At 37.1% G+C, this 18619-nt stretch overlaps 1 protein-coding gene across 2 annotated transcripts in view; it reads right to left on the minus strand.

The window, feature by feature from the left end:
* The window catches only part of LOC5563673 (fasciclin-3), a 34879-nt gene that overhangs the window by 7186 nt on the left and 9074 nt on the right, over positions 1–18619 (minus strand). Inside the window, exon 1 of one of the 2 annotated variants that reach the window (XM_021853601.1) lies at positions 14135–14462. The exons of the other annotated variant lie outside the window; for it this stretch is intronic. Within the exon in view, the coding sequence (XP_021709293.1) occupies positions 14135–14168 (34 nt within the window). The 5' untranslated portion in view covers positions 14169–14462. Of the gene's footprint in view, positions 1–14134; positions 14463–18619 lie in introns of those variants that run through there. 2 annotated transcript variants of the gene reach the window in all.

Raw genomic sequence — 18619 nt, forward strand, 5'->3', positions numbered from 1 at the left:
GACTCCACTTAATTCAAAACAGCAATCAGCATGATTTTAAAAGTTCTTTTGCGTGTCAATATTTCCCCTCTCAATTTGATCTCGGCAGTCGATAGCAGTTGCATGTATTGAGGAAGAAATATTGACAATAAAAAAAAATGTGGTCGTCTAGGGGCTGCTTAACAGATGCGAGTAGGTGTCGATACAAGATTTGCACTTCGAGGATGATGGTTCAAATCTGGGTTGGACGGGAATGTTCATTTTGACCTTTTCTTTCATTTCCGTACCACAACATGTAGGGGACCATCCATAAATGACGTAGAATTTAGGGGGAGGGAGGAGTCTACGACTTTGCTACGAACCATGTACTAGGTATGGGAAAATAGGCTACGATGGGGGGAGGGGAGTGTCAAAAATTGGCCCAACAATGCTATGTCATTTATGGACAGTCCCTAACGTTGAATTCATAAACTGTTCCTTAGATATTTTCAGGATTGAACAGTAGTGCAAATCGAACGATAGAAATCTTGATATTAACGTAGAAGGTGCATATCGGATGACCGATTCGTTCACCATCTTGAAATCTGTTAATTTATGAGTCCAAATATTTATTGAATGCCATTTCGATTAATGGCGCAAGAAAATGTTGTTCATATACAGTTGATGTTGACATTGAAGTAAAAGAACTATTTCTTGAATTTCTTGGGGTGCTCTTGGAAGAAGATTTAGATAGATGATGTCCAAATATTCTTGTAATGATCCCAAAGGAACTTCTAATGTTATATCAAAATAATCGTCTTGAGAAAAAAAAATCAGGAAAATCTCCAGGGAGTATTTAAGAAGCAATTTCAGTTGATTCCTACGTTGGAACTCTTGGAATTTCATGAAGAACTACATTAGAAAAAGGTACAGGTCAGACTCGATTATCCGGAGTATCGATTTTTTTTTTCACTCCGAATAATCGTATCACTAAAAGAAAAATTAAAATCTGCTATAAAAGAACTTAAATATTATCTTTTTTCGTTGTTTTATTTATATGATGCAGTGGCGTACAGTGCGTTGAGTGTCAAAAATCAAAACAGGAAGATCAAGTTATTTTAATTTTTTTTTTTGAATCAATGACCAAAGTTACATTTTAGGACTTCATAAGTTTGATTTCATAGCTAACTCATCGTGTCGATATCTGCTATTCATCAAGTAAAAATTGGTGTGCTAATCCCTTCAAATATACTTAACAAACCTTCAGCCACGTTCTCTTTTAGATTTTGATTAAATAGATTGGTTTCAATACTCTCCGTACAAGTTGAAAGGAGTGCTGATAACATGCGAAAAAAAAGTTTTTCTGCTACTCCGACAACTATTACTTTCGACACATGTTGTAGTAGTTTTAGTATTTTGTTAAGTTTTTAAAAAAATGGTTTTAGGAGTGTTATACGCAAAATGCTCTGTAACTCGTGAACAAACGTTTGTACAAAGTTGGTGTCTCAGAAGAAACATTGTCAATTATCATCATCTACACACTTAGATTAAATTACTGGGGTCGGTAAAATTTCACTGGGTTTTGGAACTACCGAAAAAGTCAGTAAAATGAAAACTGTCGCCACGCGTAATTGAAAAGCAAATTTCACCATGTTTTATCTTTTATCGATATATGATATAACAAGAAGGCTCTCTGCAAAATTTCAGTAAAAAAAACTGTGTTTTTCGATTTTTGACATATTTTTTACTGACTTATTTGATAGTTCAAACACCCAGTTATTTTTACCGAGCAGATTGAGTGTGTACACCTTTGCTGCAGATAGCTACTCGAATTGAGCAAGTATAGAAGAAAATATTTTCACACTGCACTGCTGGGTGGATTGATCACAAATATGTTTCAATTAAAATAGAGCTTAAGAGATAACCTTAAGAGCTCTATGAAACAAATATGTTTCAATTAAAATAGAGCTTAAGAGAAGAAAACACCCTTCTAGAATCACGTTTAAACATCTAAAATTAAAAAACAAATCGTAAGATTCTTCAAAATTGTGTTAGATTTGAATGGTTTTTTAGAACAATCCACACAGTGTTGGATTATTTTGGGCCGATTCTTGTTATGGGCGGTCATATCAGCGTAAGTATAGAGATAAACTCTTAAATCAGAATGCCGATCTCAGCTGTGCAAATCTCGGTTAAAGCTCATTTGCTGACTTTTGATGTCAGTTAAAATTCAGTGGCTCACCGCTCAGCTGTGCGGATCTCGGTAAAAGAATGAAAATTAGTCGAGCTCAAATTAGAGTTAACTGTGCACGTGCCTCAGGAGCAGGAGCCTCATTGATTGCAAGCGCACGGGCGTACAGCGTACAGCGCCATTGTTAGACTTATTTTGGTGCACCTCATTTTTCTTTAGATGTGTCTCATTGCGGTCTCATGTGCTCCGTCACATGTGCTGTTTAAAATTCAGCGCAATAATTGAAGTGATTACAAATGTTTTCAACTAGGATCGAAATTGTAACTCTTGGATCGCGAGTTTTCGACCATACCATGTAGGCCATATATGCATAATGAGGCGAAAATTCTTGTAGAGGCTTTTCGTTACTAAGCAATTGTTTCACAACTTGAATACCGATGACGAGCCGTACCGCCGAGCAGCGCATTAGACGAGTCTCCTCGAGAGCACATCATCTTAGGGTGCCTTAGGTGTGACCCACTTAGAATTGGAACAAAAATCTTTGGTTCTTACAAAGACTAGTGGACCAATAAAGAAGCTGAACCGTTCATGTGTGCTCTATTACATTAATAACATCACATGATTTTTTTCGCAGCTTAATTCGAACGCACTATTGTGAAATTCATGGAAGAAAAAAAAAGGGAAATAATTGAGCTCGAAAAATTGAAAACCCATCTTGATCAGGAACAGAAATTACAAAAGTGTAAGGCTTTTCAATAAATACTAAGTGGCTCGTACTGAAGAAGTACGAAGTAACTATTTTGACAGATCGCAAGCCACAAAGGAAGCGTCGAGCAGTTACTGTGCACCGTCAGCTCTGGATTAAAGTCAGGACCATTGATTCAAATCCAAACAGTTCAAACCGCGATTTGCCAAAAATTTCGGAGCTGCCGTGCAATGGATTCGACTTCAGATATTGAATTCTCAGATAACCACATAGGGAACAAAATTGAAAAAATGTGGCAAAATTACGTACCATGAAGTTGTTTGATCAAATGTTGCCGAAATTTAAGGATTTTTTCATGATAGGTGATACCCACGTAATTGACCCCAACTGAGCCCAATTAAGATATTTTGGGCTATTATGAAGCGGAAGCTAAGAGCGAATCAAAGTATCACCAAAACATCGACGAACTGTAAACTAAATTTGATGAACTTGTCAAAAATATGGATGAAAATAGTGTGCGCAAATTAATTGACCGTATTCCGGGAAAAGTCCGACAATTTCATGTAAAAAGGGATGGAATTTTTGTTTATTATTTTTTCTTTGAAGCTTACAAGAAATGCAACATTTGAGTTGAAACATAATTCAATTTTGTTGAATTATATCCAAATTATTCCAATTTGTGTATGTTCCAATTTTAAACGGGCCACACCTTTGCGCGTGCTTTTAGAAATTCGTGAGCCTTTATCTAGCACAGTACATTAGGATTCCGATGAGCTGAGAGACGGATTGGTTGGAGCCTGGTCAGTACATTTATGTGCTCCTGAGAAATATGTAACTCTAGTTCAACTGAGTGTGTAGGTGAGTAGTTTTATCTGGTTGACAAGCCATGTCATTCAAAAGACCTGAATTGCGAGAAGAAGTGCAGAGTTTATAATACCATTGTTTCAGAAATTTTTAACATATTGCATATATTTAAGGATTGCACAAAAAAGTACACCAGCTGATTCTTCAAGAAATCCACCAAGAATTATTTTTTTCTATAATGCACTCTTCCGATGATTCATTTAATGTTTTAAGAAGTATCTATCAGAAATTTTGCAATAAACCTCTACAAGAACTTCTGATGTGCTTTTTTGCAGAATTAACAGATAACCGATCCAATAAAAAAATTCCGATCAATGAAGGAACCTTAGCCATTCTTAGACCAGTGGTAGAGTCCGCAGCTACAAAGCAAAGCCATGTTGAAGATGTCTGGGTTCGATTCCCGATCGGTCCAGGATCTTTTCGTAATGGAAATTTACTTGACTTCCCTGGGCATAGAGTTATCATCTTACCTGCCATACGATATACGAATGCGAAAATGGCAACATTGGCAATGAAAGCTCTCAACGAAAATGCTCATAAGAACACTAAGTGGAGAAGCAGGCCCTGTCGCAGTGTACACGTTATGCCAAGAAGAAGAAGAATAAAAAGAAGAAATTGAACTGTCCTGAATTTTAGTTTGCCATTTACCCGGAAGGATACCCTTAACAGTGAAACCACCCCCCTCGTGATAGAAATCCTGACTACGCTTCAGTGCATGTTTTTCTCAAGATTTCCGAAAACAGAATTGTCCGATGGTGACACATCACATGAACAACTGCACAACTAAACTTATCTCTTATCATCTTGAAGCATGTCACGATGTTGACATTTACAGGGCGTACCATAGCCACGAAAGATGACTAACAAAACCCACGAATGACGGAATCCGATTGAAATGTCCAACAACATGCAGAATACTTCGCGCCATAAACTAACGCCAATCGTCCAACTATCACTGTTGTTATCACTGGATCCACTGGCATTCCGTCACGTTTCTTCGTGGTCCCGGCAGTCAATATTGAAATATCGAATTCACGACAGCTTTACGCTCAAAACGATTGAATCGGCTGAGGCTTATCACTATTCAAATCATGACAATTTTCTGCCGAAAAAATTATAACGATCAGGAACGAAAGGTACACAGTATCTTTCGGGTTATGTTCCGGACTTTGTGAACATAATTGAAAAAAAGCGAATCAACAACAGATGTCTAGTCAATGATGATAGTCCGAGTCGTCCGTTGTCTGTCTCGGCAAGGTCTTAGGGAAAGTAAATATTTATCAAAAGACGGCATTCAACGTCCGGCCTGGTCAACGATCACTGAAGCCGCCTTCGACGTGCAGAGTAGCTTCGCTGGAAATACTTTGTGAATAAATGTGTTTCATACGTGATATGCGTAGATATGCTTCGAATTTGATTGGGCGACAGCCAGTAGGTGATCTTATCACACGTTCCACCAGGCAGGTCTGCTTTAGTCGCCTATGTGAGACAAATGTAAATAATCCAAAATTATGATCATATTAAACTTGAAATTAGTATTTCTTGCAAGATTTGTTTGTTTTTCGTTAGGCAGCACTTTTATGATCCGAACAAGCATGCGCCACACATTTAATCAAGACTGAACCATACGTTATGAATATTCAAGTCACATTCCGCGTCGTTCTTGTCTGAATCAATCCCAGATGTGGGTGATCTAATCTAATACACTTTTCATCCCACTTCGATCGATAGAACAAAAGAATTATACACTATGTTGCCTCAACGGAGCCCAAAACTGAGATCACCACGCCGGCTGTCACCTTGAGGACCTCCCAGTTCAGCGTTCCGTAGTGAGTCGTTGCCTGGCAGTTCAATTCATCCCGTTTTGCCTTGGATGGCGACGAGGAGAGCGTAAATAGAAACCAGACTCTGTTGCACTTACGGCTGCCGACTACCAGTCACGAGTATCAATATTGATTTTAGCGTATCGTAGGGGGTGCGAACAAAAAGAAATAATATTTCAGAGGGTGATGCTGTTACACAGTGGTCCCCATCAAATGTGGAAGGTCGGTTGATAATTTGTAAGAACAACATATTCTTACTTTGAGCTTGATTGACCGCCTCGTGTTGGCTACTTCAATATCGGGAGATCAGCTGTGCTAATGGTATGAATTATTGGGTTACTGCTTTGTTTCATTTTGAGCAATAATGATGATGTAAAACTACAGGTCAATGGAGAGAATGCAAGGATTTTGCATTCTCTCGTCGAGACATATTATAATGAAAATATTAATTCAAGACAAATGGATATATCTGATTTAAGCTATTGTACAAGATATGAAGATTGCCAAAAACTATTACAGAGAACGAATGATTAGTTGAATATCAACTTTACTTCGTTCATATGCATCAAGAAAATCTAGATATGGATAGTGAGTAGGTAGCGATCATAGTAGAGTCGATTCAGGAATTTTTGGTCTGAGATTGAACTTTTGACCGTCTTCCTTATTTGCAGAAGCGATAGCAATTGAGTGATAATATATAGGTTGATGTTGGCTTGCTGGTTCTACCCTGGTTTTATTCCATATTTTAGTGTGTCACTTGTGATTCAATACCACTTGATTAGCTCAATGAAACTTTGCAATAGCTCTTATCTTTGTTTTAAGGTTTAGGGTAGATGTTTATTACGCTAGAATATCTTCTCACCAGCATATTGGAAATCGGCGTAAAATCGACACCCTAAACTTACTGATAAAATTTGTGTACTTTCGCTTGTTAAATTAACCTAAATTGTTGTAGAATCACATATTAGTAAGCATGGGCTTAGCAAGGATTTTCGTCAGGGAGGGGCAAGCGAACTTATTAATTTCATTCGCGAGTTTTGCGCAAAACCCATCGTTATACACAACCTTTGCACTCTTTTTGTATGAAACGTTAAATTATGCAGGACATCCATCCTCCTTTTCATTCACAGTTAGCCAAACGGAGTAAAATTTGCTCTTTGAGTAAGATGCTCATAAATGGTTTAGAAAATAGTATATTGGAAAAAGTTTGAAAATTCGATGGTAGAGATCCTAATGACCAGCAATTTCAATCTGAACAGTCACGGTATATAACAACTTCATGCAGTTCATCCAAGCATTCTTAAGATAGCTTCAACCAATTTTTTTACCAACAATAAATCCCAAACACCTCTATTTCACCCGAAATTTCCCAAAAAAATGTCTCGGAATACAAGTAGTGTTTGCTTCAGGATTTGATTTTAGTTTTTCCTTCGGTTATGTATTCTATCATATGTAAAACTTTGAAAACACAAGGCATAAGCTCATCAACTTCATGCTAACGTATGTTGAAAGATTCCTCCGCAAACTACTTCAAATATTATCTAAGTATTTTTCCAAGAACTATGATTCATATACACAACAGATTTAGTTGATTTTGGTGTTTTCATTCCTTCAGGAATTTCACTCAGTTTACCTCTGGGGATTGTTTCAGGGATACTGTAAATATTCATTCAAGGATTCTTCAAAATTATTTCAAGAATGTCTTCTAAATTCAACCAGGATTCTTCCATCGATCTCTATGGAGGAATTGCATTGAAAGATACTCAATGGAAAACATTAAAAGATTTTTAAGAGATTTCTCCAAAAAAAATTTCAGGCATGTCTTTGAGGAAAACTGCGAATATTTTTCTAATCTTTGTTTAAAAATTATTTCTGGAATACTCTCTAGCATTCTGTCAAAATTATCACAAAACTACTCCAAGAATCAAGAATTACTCTTAGATCACCCAAAATTCTTCCAGAGCTTCTTTTAAAAGCTCTTAATTTTTGCATTCTACCATTGGATATATTTTCGAGAAGTTGTTGGCGTTTCGGTCGGATTTTTGGGACCAAAAACTATAGTCTTGTTTCTTCTCCAACGTTTCGATCTTCTTCAGGGATTCTAGAATATATTTTGACTACAAAATAAGATCAGTCCGAAACAATCCTCACATACCAGACCACGAAAACTCTGCGAAGGGAATATCCAACAACGAAACTTGCCACCAAAACAACAAACACGGTTGACACATGTAACATTACTACTATTAATCATGGACAATACACAAATTTGAAAGTTTTTCGGATAAAATAAGTAAGTGACAGACAAAAAACTTCAAAAACTGATCATTTTTCACATTTCCTTCCCCTATCCCAAGTTACGGTAAAGATGGGCGTGGCCAGGAATAGCAATATTCATGCACTTGGTAATATTGTCCAAGATTGGGTCAAGGTTTTTCCCCAGCCTTGTCTCTGAAAGCGGTCTGGATGAAATTATCAAACGAAACATTAATATTGCTAGTATCCAATCTACGAAGTATACCGTAACAACGCTAACGCTAACCCTAACGCTAACATAAAACTTCAAAAACTGATCATAGATATTTTATAGCCAATAAATGATTGTTGATGGTTTGAATAAACCGAAATTTGACGATCAAACCACAATAGTTTCAGTATGTGTTAAACGTTTGTAAACTGTGTAATTATGATCTAACTTTGTAATCAAAATAAGTTCCAGAATCCCTGAAGCAGATCCTATACGGGTCGAAACGTTGAAGAAGAATCAAGACTTTAGTTTTTGATCCCAAAAATCCGACTGGAACGCCAACAACAACTTTTTGAAAAAAAAAACTTTTACTATTTTCATACTATTTTCAAATTTGTTCTTCAAAGAATTCCTATTTCAATATTTGGAAGAATTTTGACTTCTCTACATATTCATGGAGAAGCCAATGTAGCATGTTTTGGATGAACCTTATTATGAATCCTGGCGAATGTCAAAACATAACACTTTAGGAATGGTTAGTTGGATTCTTGGAAATCTCAGAAAATTTCAAAATTCCGTAAATATGTATGAATTTTTGAGAAACTTGTTATGAAATCTTAAAAATAACTACAAGGAGAATCCCTAGACAAAAATTCTTAAAAAATCTCTGTTGGAATCCCAAAGAAATGCGTGGAAAAATTCTTGCGTAAACTTTTTTATGTTGTATCTGGAGTAATTCTTATAAAACCAAAAAAATAAAATGTTTGGAAAAATATACAGGGAAAATTTCTAAACCTTCTTTCCTAAATCTGAAGAATTTTACAACCTTCTTTGTTCCCAATCTGCATTCTTGAGGGATTACTAAAAATATCTGAAAAAACTGGAAGAAATTTTGGGAAACAAATATTGATGATTCCTTAAAAATATATTTCTTATACCTATACTTGGAGGTATCCCAACAAGGTTTTTGCTAAAATGATTGAAACAATTCATTATGTTACTCGATCGACTCATGCACTTTATATAGAGTTGACACGTTGTAAACATCATCATCGCATGGAATATTGAAAAGAATCCTTCAAACATGACTTTCGACTTTAATGGTCCCTTCCGCCAAAAAGTTTCTGCTGTTTATTTTGGTAGTCAATTGCTAGCGTCAGTTATTATGTCAGCCGAAACTCAACACTTTACAAGTAAAGATAGAGTGTGGTAAAACTACATGGAAATCTGCTCAAAAATGAAAAATCAAGGACTATCGGTTTCCTGACTATCCCTAAACTCTTTTCCATTACAACTGTAGAAATTAAGGAACATGGACTTTGTGACCTCTAGTAACAATGGCAGTCTTATTGGGGCAGTGTGCTTCGGAAGCCCTAGCAAGCGGTGTCTTTGCTTTCACTACCGAAGTGTTTCTTTTTCGCGTTTTTCTGGTCAGTGATGGTGAGGTTTATTGGCAACTGCCCTATCAACAATAGAGAATCAATTAGTGAGCTCGTTTCATGCTTCTATTTAAAATAAGTTATACATTTAAGCACAGATATTTTGTGACAATGGTTTTAATGTTTCGTTTATGAAGTTATTGAACAAAAACATTGATAATTGCGTCACTCCAAGTGTCGACATATTGTTATTCATATTTTTCATAGCAAATTGAAATAAACAAACCTTTTTTTGTTTTTATAATTTAAAAAATATATTGAAAGGTTCGATACTTAGGGTGTCGATGTTTTCTTTAGATACTGTATTCATTGAATTTATATGTTGTAACTTATGAATACAAGTCTCCCAGGGTACAATTTAACCAGTGGTTCCCAACCTTTTCGGAGCCACGACCCCTTTTGAAGCTTAACAAATGTCTAGCGGACCCCTATAATTGAATGTTCTTGAAATCAATCTTTATGAAAACCTACCGAAGCTCTCAGAAGGATTTTACTGATGTACTGGGCAGGTATCCCTACAAATCACGTTTGTAATTCACCACAGATGCGGCAGATACTGAACTCCATTGAAAAACTGGATAGTAGATTGGAAAGAATTTCGCAGAAGGTTACTCGGATATATTTTCGAGGATTTCGCCAAGAAGCTGGCAAAATTCGTCATGAATCAGGCCGCAAGTATTCCAGCAATTTCCTATGAATTATCGCCATAGTTTTTAATTTTAAAGGGAACACTGGATAGAATTAAAACAGATATGCGTTAAGTAATCATATCCAGCTTGTAATCTTGAATTGGAAGAATGACATTAAAGGTATTTTTCTAGTATTTGCACAGTTGAAAGACACAAAACATGTCACAGTATAAATATATTTGATAGTCCAAAAATGTGTTGCTCGATAATAAAACTCTCTTAATGACATTCTTCTTCTTTCTGGCGTTACGTCCCAACTGGGACAAAGCCTGCTTCTCAGATAAGTGTTCTTATGAGCACTTCCACAGTTGTTAACTGAGAGCTTTCTTTGCCGATTGACCATTTTTGCATGTGTATATCGTGTGGCAGGTACGAAGATACTCTATGCCCTGGGAATCGAGAAAATTTCCCTTACGAAAAGATCCTCGACCAGCGGGATTCGAACCCACGACCCTCAGCATGGTCATGCTGAATAGCTGCGCGTTTACCGCTACGGCTATCTGGGCCCCTCTTAATAACAAGTTAGGTAATAGATTCTTCCCTTTTGTTCATCAATCAAGAGACCCAGTTAACACATGATCGTATATGATGAGATATAAGAGTACAAAGCTGGAGGCGATATACGCACATTTTGCATGCAGCCTTATGGCGCATGTACGTATATCGCCTCCACTTATGCACTCTTATGCGCTATCATATACGAGTTTGTATTTACTGGGGAAACAATACTTACTCCCAATGGCATCGCGAACCCCCTGAGAACTCGTCGCGGCCTCCTAGAGGTCCGCGGAGTGCCAGTTGAGATGCCATGAATTACACAGAATCCGGTACTAATCTACTCTAAGAAACCGTACCACTCCACTGCCAAACGTTAGGCATACGGGAAGTTTGGCATATGTACGTTTTGCTGGAAGAGCGTTTGGTCAAATGCTCTAATCTTTCTTCAATAAGATATTCCTTATAGGGACAAACGTACATACTTAATATGTCAAATGTCCGTAGAGAAATGCTGCAAAGTTTAAAATTAGCGACGAACGTCATTCATCTGTGTTTCAATTTTAAGCCGTTAACGTTATGTGACAATGCGAAGAATGTGAGAAGATATGAACAGCATTGAAATCAGGGCCGGATTTAATAATGTGAGGGCCCGGGAACCATTGCCTGGTGGGGTCCCTTTACCCAGAAAAACATTTACATAGGGAGACATACGGCTTCGGCACCATTCGACTATTGTCGACAACCAAATTTCAAACGTCAAATACACAGTATTTTTCTGTCAAAACACACCAATAAAAATATTCAGATGATTTTTTGCTCTGCCAGCTTCCCGCTGACGAGATTTGCGAGACGAAACAAACAATTTTGCCAGAGATGTCATCAATTCAAATGAACACGCCTCAAAATGCAACTAATTTGGAGCTGCCGAACAGAGTCGCTTACAGCGCTTATGGGAAAGTTGTCGAAGAGATTGAGGCTGCCGACAATAGTGACACTGACAAGAGATGTTCGCAGCGTTGTAAAAACGTTCCCAGAAAAATTTTAACAAACCTGTCGGTGTGAACCGATAGAGGATTGAGCAACGCATGAATGTAAACACACAAACAGGTAATTTGGCTGCTGTTGTTCGTGAAAATTACAAAAGAAGCGCTACATCGGCTTAAACTGCCGAGAATACGTAAGTTTAGAATACACTAGATATTTTTTTAATGTTATTTGTATGGTTTTTAATATATGACGTCAAACTGTTTTCTTATGTTTGAAAAATGCTTTAGACGTAATTATCAATGTTTTCTTTAATAATGTATAAATCCTTGTAGATTTTATATGTTTAGGGTATTTAAAAAATGACGTCCATCATTTAGGAAAGGAAGGGGGTCTACGAAACTGTGACAGTACGTGTACAAGGTATTGGAAAAAGCGTTACAGAGAGGAAAGATGATTCCCTTCGTTTGAATAACTTAATTCATTTTATGATTTTCTATTCATGTTATAATATTCAAGTTGTTTAACATACAGATTTACTTATGAAGAAATTGGTGTAGGGCTGGTAGTAAGTCTCTTTTTAGAAACATAGTCTCTGTTTCAATGCAAGTCTCTTAAAAGTTTCGATTTTTAATGGAATGCCTTTGTTTTAACCAAAATGGTCTCTAAAGTCTCTTTTTTCTTTATTCGGATTGCAATGACATGATGCAAAATTCTACAGACTCTAGAGAAAAAGTCAAAGATAATAATGTGGCTATTCAAGAATTTCATCTCACATTCGTCGAGTGAAAACTTTAAGAAATCGTGTTCAGAGATTTGATCTGGAATAGTTTCAGGAACTCCTACAGAGATCTCTCCAGAAATTCTTCTAGAGATTCCTCTACTAATTCTCCCAGAGATTCTTCCAACGACTTTTCAAAGAATGCTCAGAGCATTTTCTCCAGGAATAACGATACTAACTCCAGTTATTTCCTTAGAGATTACCTCGATTTTTTTCAAAGATTGTATAGGAGTTCCTCTACATATTTTTTCACTGGTCCTTCACTCGAATTATCCTGTCATCTTTTTAGAGGATCTTACACAGTTTATCTGATGATGTTCTAAATCTAAACGGAAATCCTAGAGGATAAACTGAGGAAATCGATGGAAGAGTTACTAGTTAAAATCCTGGTGGGGACTTAGGACTACCTAGAAAACATCGAAAAGAATCTTTGGAGAAATTCATGATGGAATCTTGGTTCTCCTTGGAAAAATCTAGGTTATATTCTTGAGATATCCGAATCCAAATTCTTGGAGGAATTTCACGATAAATAATTACTTGACAGCCCCTGAAGAAATCTTCGGAATAATCTCTGAATCCATGGTAAGATACCTAAATCCTCACGAAATTCCTAGAGAAAATCGTGAAAAAATACATGCAGTAATACTAACAATAATACTGTCGTAATGTCACGGGGAATAAAGAAAAATGTATGACCTAAATCTTTGATGAAGAATCAAACTTTATCTTCATATTAAATTACGTTTTGGTTTTCTGTTTCCTGTTAGGTCCATTTTCGTTTCCGCAAAAGGTTTTTAAAGTTGCTATTTCCAAAGCACTTAAACGCTACCAGCTCTGTAGTGTGATCGATCGGTGATTTAACGCAAAGCTGAAATGCGTAGATGGCGCTCTTCTAGAATAGGGATTAATGCATCTTAATCAAAATTTCTAATAATGACTTTGGTAGGAAAATCACCACAATTATTTAACTGACCAGATTGTTGCAATTTAATGAATGCACAGGAAACCGTGAATATTAATTTCAATTTGAAAAACTTTCGCTACCTAACCTCACTTTTGATCGCCAATAGTCATTTGTTTCAAATTATTATTTTAATTAAGCTACTAATTATTAAGTTACTAGATCTGCAGATATATAAAAAAAAGTCACGTTAAAAATCGTTAGGAATTTAAGCAGAAGGATTTCACTCTACTTGTTTATCCAAATCTTCTGCTTTCTAGTGAAGCACCCCCCCCTGTAAATGCGGCCCTGATTGAAATAAAAAGAAATGCTTGCAAATACAAGAACAGCTGCGAGACTAGAAAACTGTTGCGACAGGAGAAACATGTAAAACGATATCTCGACAGCATGGCCATCAAACTGCACGGAAACGAATCTTCGTGTGTTTTTGGTTGAACAAATGTGTTGTTCCTCTTTTGCTTACAAATATGGCCAAATATAGGGTCAATAATAGTTCCTCAACTGGATGTGGTTTACCTCAAGAAGTCAAAATTGTTCAAATACATTTGCTACTTAAGTAAATATATAGTTGCGCATAGTTGATTGAACTAAAACAAGAATTCATTTCTGTAAACGTTTATTTATTTTTCTAACAAAGTCTGTGTAGAGAGATCTTACATTTGGGCTCAAACCGTGGTTCCGTGCAAGCCATCACAAACAATTCACTTAGTACATGTTATTGAAATGACGACTTCAAATTGCCAGAGAGCACGTTGCTCGTTAATCACACTTACCAATGTCACCCATTTCGGTTCCTATTTCATCCATTCAGTTATAAGCCATTGCACTCATGTAGTAAGGGGAGCTTGGTTCAATACGCACCAAAGGATGGCAAAACATGATTACGTAAGAGATGCTGCTATATGTCTTGAAGATTAACTCATAGATTTTTCTTTTACTTCCAGTTGAAGTTCAACACTTTTTCCACTTTTGATATCTGCCTTTTTGTTCTCCATACTGAATGGCTATCTGTCCTACCCAATGGGCCATTTAAACCACTGCAAGACCATCTCAATACCGCTCAATAGCTTGAGTGGCTGTCATTTAAAAAATAAAAACACAAATTATCAAAGTAACATTTTGCACCACTTTACCCTAAGCCGCTAGGGGATAATCCAACACGCGCTAAATTTCGAAGCAAGTGACTTACTGTTTCGCCATCCGCAAGTGTTACTCGTGTCCCGCCCGTCCTCCCACTAGCTACTACTTATTCCGTTTGGATGCTTTTTGCAGACGTGGCCTAAGATAACAAACGGTCGTAAAACAAACACTCAAGCGTAATGACACTTTGAAACATCAGCGGAGGTTCGCGTCAGGCGGTAGACCGGTAGGAACAGAACTAATAACACATTTACATACACGATTCGCGTCGTTAAACGGTTTAACGTGGAACGGGTGCGAAAAGTATGACCTTAATTTGGCGAAGGAAACGGATTGCGCTTAGAATGTTTTGATAACTCGTTCTAACCATGGGTACAGATACATATGCAAGAGTAACATTAAAAGTCCAGAATCAACTATCAAAGACATTCCGTTTAACTTTAGTATGGTAAATAATAATGTATGCTTGCACAATCCACAACGATAAACAGAAACAGAAATTGGTGCTTGAGTTATTTTTAGATAATTGGGAATTTTCAACTCTCAATATGAGCGCATCCATATCTCTGCACCCTGAATACTGTTTCAAAACGCCCACTAATGGTCACATATGCCTTCTGACTCTCTTGGCATTACGTCCTCATTGGAATCAAGTGTGCTTCCCAGCTCAATATTCTATGAGCGCCAAAGCTAAAAAAGATTTTGGACCGACTGAAAATCGAACCCAGGTATCTTCAGCATGGCTTGGTTTTGTAGCCGCGAACGTTACCACAAGACTAAGGAGGCGGCCTTTCTGGAATATTTCGCAGCACTTTTAGACAGAGAAACTTCGCATACTTACGATCAAAGGTAACAGTGAGAGCGGCAACGACAAATGACACGTGCGTCAAATGACAGCTACTTTGTTATGGCGTTGGATCTCTGATGTATCTATCATTGGATAGACAAATTATCTGACAGCTAGATCAGTTGTTGTACCAATTGCCGTTTGGCTTTTAACGGCGTATAACGGCGTGATTGAGACCAACCGCTTTCTTGTCGTCTAGATTTACAGTGTTGTCTCAAATATGGCACTTGGTGGGACCAATACAATTCAAATTTTCTTGAACTTGATGTTCTTCTTGCCCAGTTGCTCTAGCCATCAAGGAGAATGTAGCAAATCAAAATAAAAGCTTGGTTTTAGTGAGGATTTGAAGGTTAGGAAACCACCTAACTAGAAATCGCATTATCCGTTGAAACACTGCAGCTTAATTGGATTACCACACGAACAGGCGCGCGACTAGTTTACAGTATGTAGATCCAGGCAGACTGTGAGTGACTCATCCGCAGTATTTGTAAATATGGAATAGATGCGTTGCTATGGCGACCCCTGAGTTATGGAAGCCATTGGCGTAAATAAGGGTGGTCTAGTGGGGGGTCAAAGCATCTCCCCCTAGGATGTATGAATGTGTTTAATGAAAGTTAAAACTCTCAAATTACGGATACAAATTCCATGAGTAATGAGGTTGAAGCCCTATCTAGCTGTGAGCTAAAGTTACGCTAATAATGCAAGCGTATTGATAAGCTTCCGTAGCATACTTTGTTAACCGGGGTCCTTCGATTGCCATTCAACACGGAACAGTGGGACATCGACCAGCTGATTCTAGCTGGGGCAAGTAGGCGTATAGGAACGTTAACGCTTGATTGCAACGTGTACCTAGTTGTCGCCATTCATTCAGTGGCGAAATGAGCAACTGGAAGCATTGTGTAGCTCTTTTTCGAGACTGTGCGACAGTCTATGCTTTAAATGTCACGTCCAGAAAGTGTTATCAGAGAACAGGTTCCTCGGGGAACAGGTTCCGGGAGCAGTTTTACTGGTCGTCATTAGGTGGATGATTTTGTGGTTTTGCGATACAGTGAGAGCCACTTAGTTTAATTTAGACTCAAAAAGTATTTGAGTCTACGTGGTTGCAAGTACATATTGGTCAATGAGTACATACATAACATTTTAGGCACTTGAAGAATCTAAGAACAATCTACTGATCTTCAAACAAATTTTCGTGCTGATTATGGTGAATGTTTAACCGACATTTGGAACATGAGGAGGAAGCCTCCTCAGAGGATTGTTAGCGGTATATCATCATAACTGATCTAATTCGCTAATTTACAAGGTCTCTGTAATATCTATGCAACAGAAGAGCAAAAATTTTTTACGTTTCAAGCGCCAATGTATTGCACGCTTTGAATGCCCATCACCAAGCTCATTGCAATGCTGTTCAAAGCACAAGCTTTTAATTTTAATTACTCATTTCGCTTCGCATTATCTTTACTACTCATCGTTAGTATGTCTCGCCTATAAAGATCTGCACTGTGTGTTTCAATGAAAGCAGTGCATATGTCAGCACTTCCAAAAACTCCAAAAAAACGGTAACTTTACGATATGCTGTTTCACGAATTCCACGTTCGAAAATAAACTTGCTGCCTGCAGGAAAGTTGAGCAAGAGTCAAGGTCGTGCGGTTTTTTGTTTCTGGGATTTGCTTGTACATGTTTCATCGCACGGTCATAACTGACGAATACAAGGGTAGCAGTTTTAAATTTGAATTTATACATGTTTTCTATAACTGTATTACACATTATATTTACTTCAAAATGTTTTCTTCTGGGCTGATTAAAACTGAAAATTCTAATCAAAAGTTTTAAATACGATAGCAACAACACTAAGAAAACATTATCTGTGAATATTTTCAACTAACTTTTCTTAACTATGCATAAATCCAACTCGTTTTTGTTACAAAAATACCGTTTCTTAAGAATAGAAGCTTATGATGATCTTCTCGAAAAGATCCTTGAATACAACCGGGAAGCTAATCGACACAATCTCAAGTTGTCCACGTTAAGAGTCTATTGATGAAGACAAAATTTTTCAATAACGACATGCGGCATGACGTTACAGGTTGCAACATCTCCCCAGAGTTTATTTCATGCTTCAAACTTATGGCGTCTAAAGTATTGTTTGTTTGCTGCTTGTTGAAAGCCGCCAACTGATTAAATACCACAAGATATAAACAATTTGTTCGGAGCGTAAACTACGTCGAAATGTTTTCTGCATGCCTAAGCACTTTCTGAAGCGACACGAAGTCGCTCCTAACGTACTTCGGCTGAGCAAATGTTTGACGATCTGGTTCTCACTATTTCTCTTCAAACGCGTTTCAATGAATGTACATTGATAAGCGACGTATCTAAACCGCCGGAATAGCGTTGGGCAAATTTAACCAGAACATCGATGTTACTGAATCGATTCGAATTCGATATGTCAAATTGATTCATCGATTTAATCGATGCTTTTGAATCGATTCGATTTTCAAGCTCATATGAAAATAAAAAAAAATGCTTTTAAAAAAAGACCAAAAGCTATTGTATTTGATTATTTAATTCCTTCAATAAAATAACGTTTGAAATTAACGATTATACATTCAAAGCTTCTAAACTAGGTTTAAGGATCATCAACTCTTTGAACAATTCTAATCAATTTCATAATTTGAATCGAAACAAAAAATCGAATGAAGAAAATCGAATCACTCGATTTTAAGTGATCCTAACATCGATTCAAAAATTCGATCAATCGAAACGAAAAGATCGATGTTTGGAACTCAATATTGCAGCGCCTTGAAAGTTAAGCATGACCTTTAAGACGAAAAACTTACGTATTCTGTGTAGAACTATTCATATACTTTGTATATTCATAACTCTTTAAAGGTGCAGCAATATTCAGTACCATATGTCCTAATACTGTTTGCATATCTATGGCTGGTGGTGCACATATAATGCCACAACTGATAAGCGTCATTTGCGGCTAAGACCTTTGAAACGATATCTTCAGAAAGCGTTATCTGAAACCACTGCTTAGACACGAAGAGCATCGAAACTGGGACGATGTTGATAGCTTTCGACAAAATTATTAGGTTAGAAGGTTTCAAATCATTCCAAAACAGCGACAATAGATTTTGAAGGTGGAGAAGTGAACGAAATGAATTGCTTTCATGCATGAAACAGAGCATAGGGACATATATTCAAGAAATACTGCTGGTACTTGCCTTTGTGCATGTAGGGTAACCAACATATTTTGAACCCCCTTGGC

Source organism: Aedes aegypti, chromosome 3 (genome assembly GCF_002204515.2).
Source record: "Aedes aegypti strain LVP_AGWG chromosome 3, AaegL5.0 Primary Assembly, whole genome shotgun sequence".
In the NCBI taxonomy this organism is placed as follows: Eukaryota; Metazoa; Arthropoda; class Insecta; order Diptera; family Culicidae; genus Aedes; species Aedes aegypti.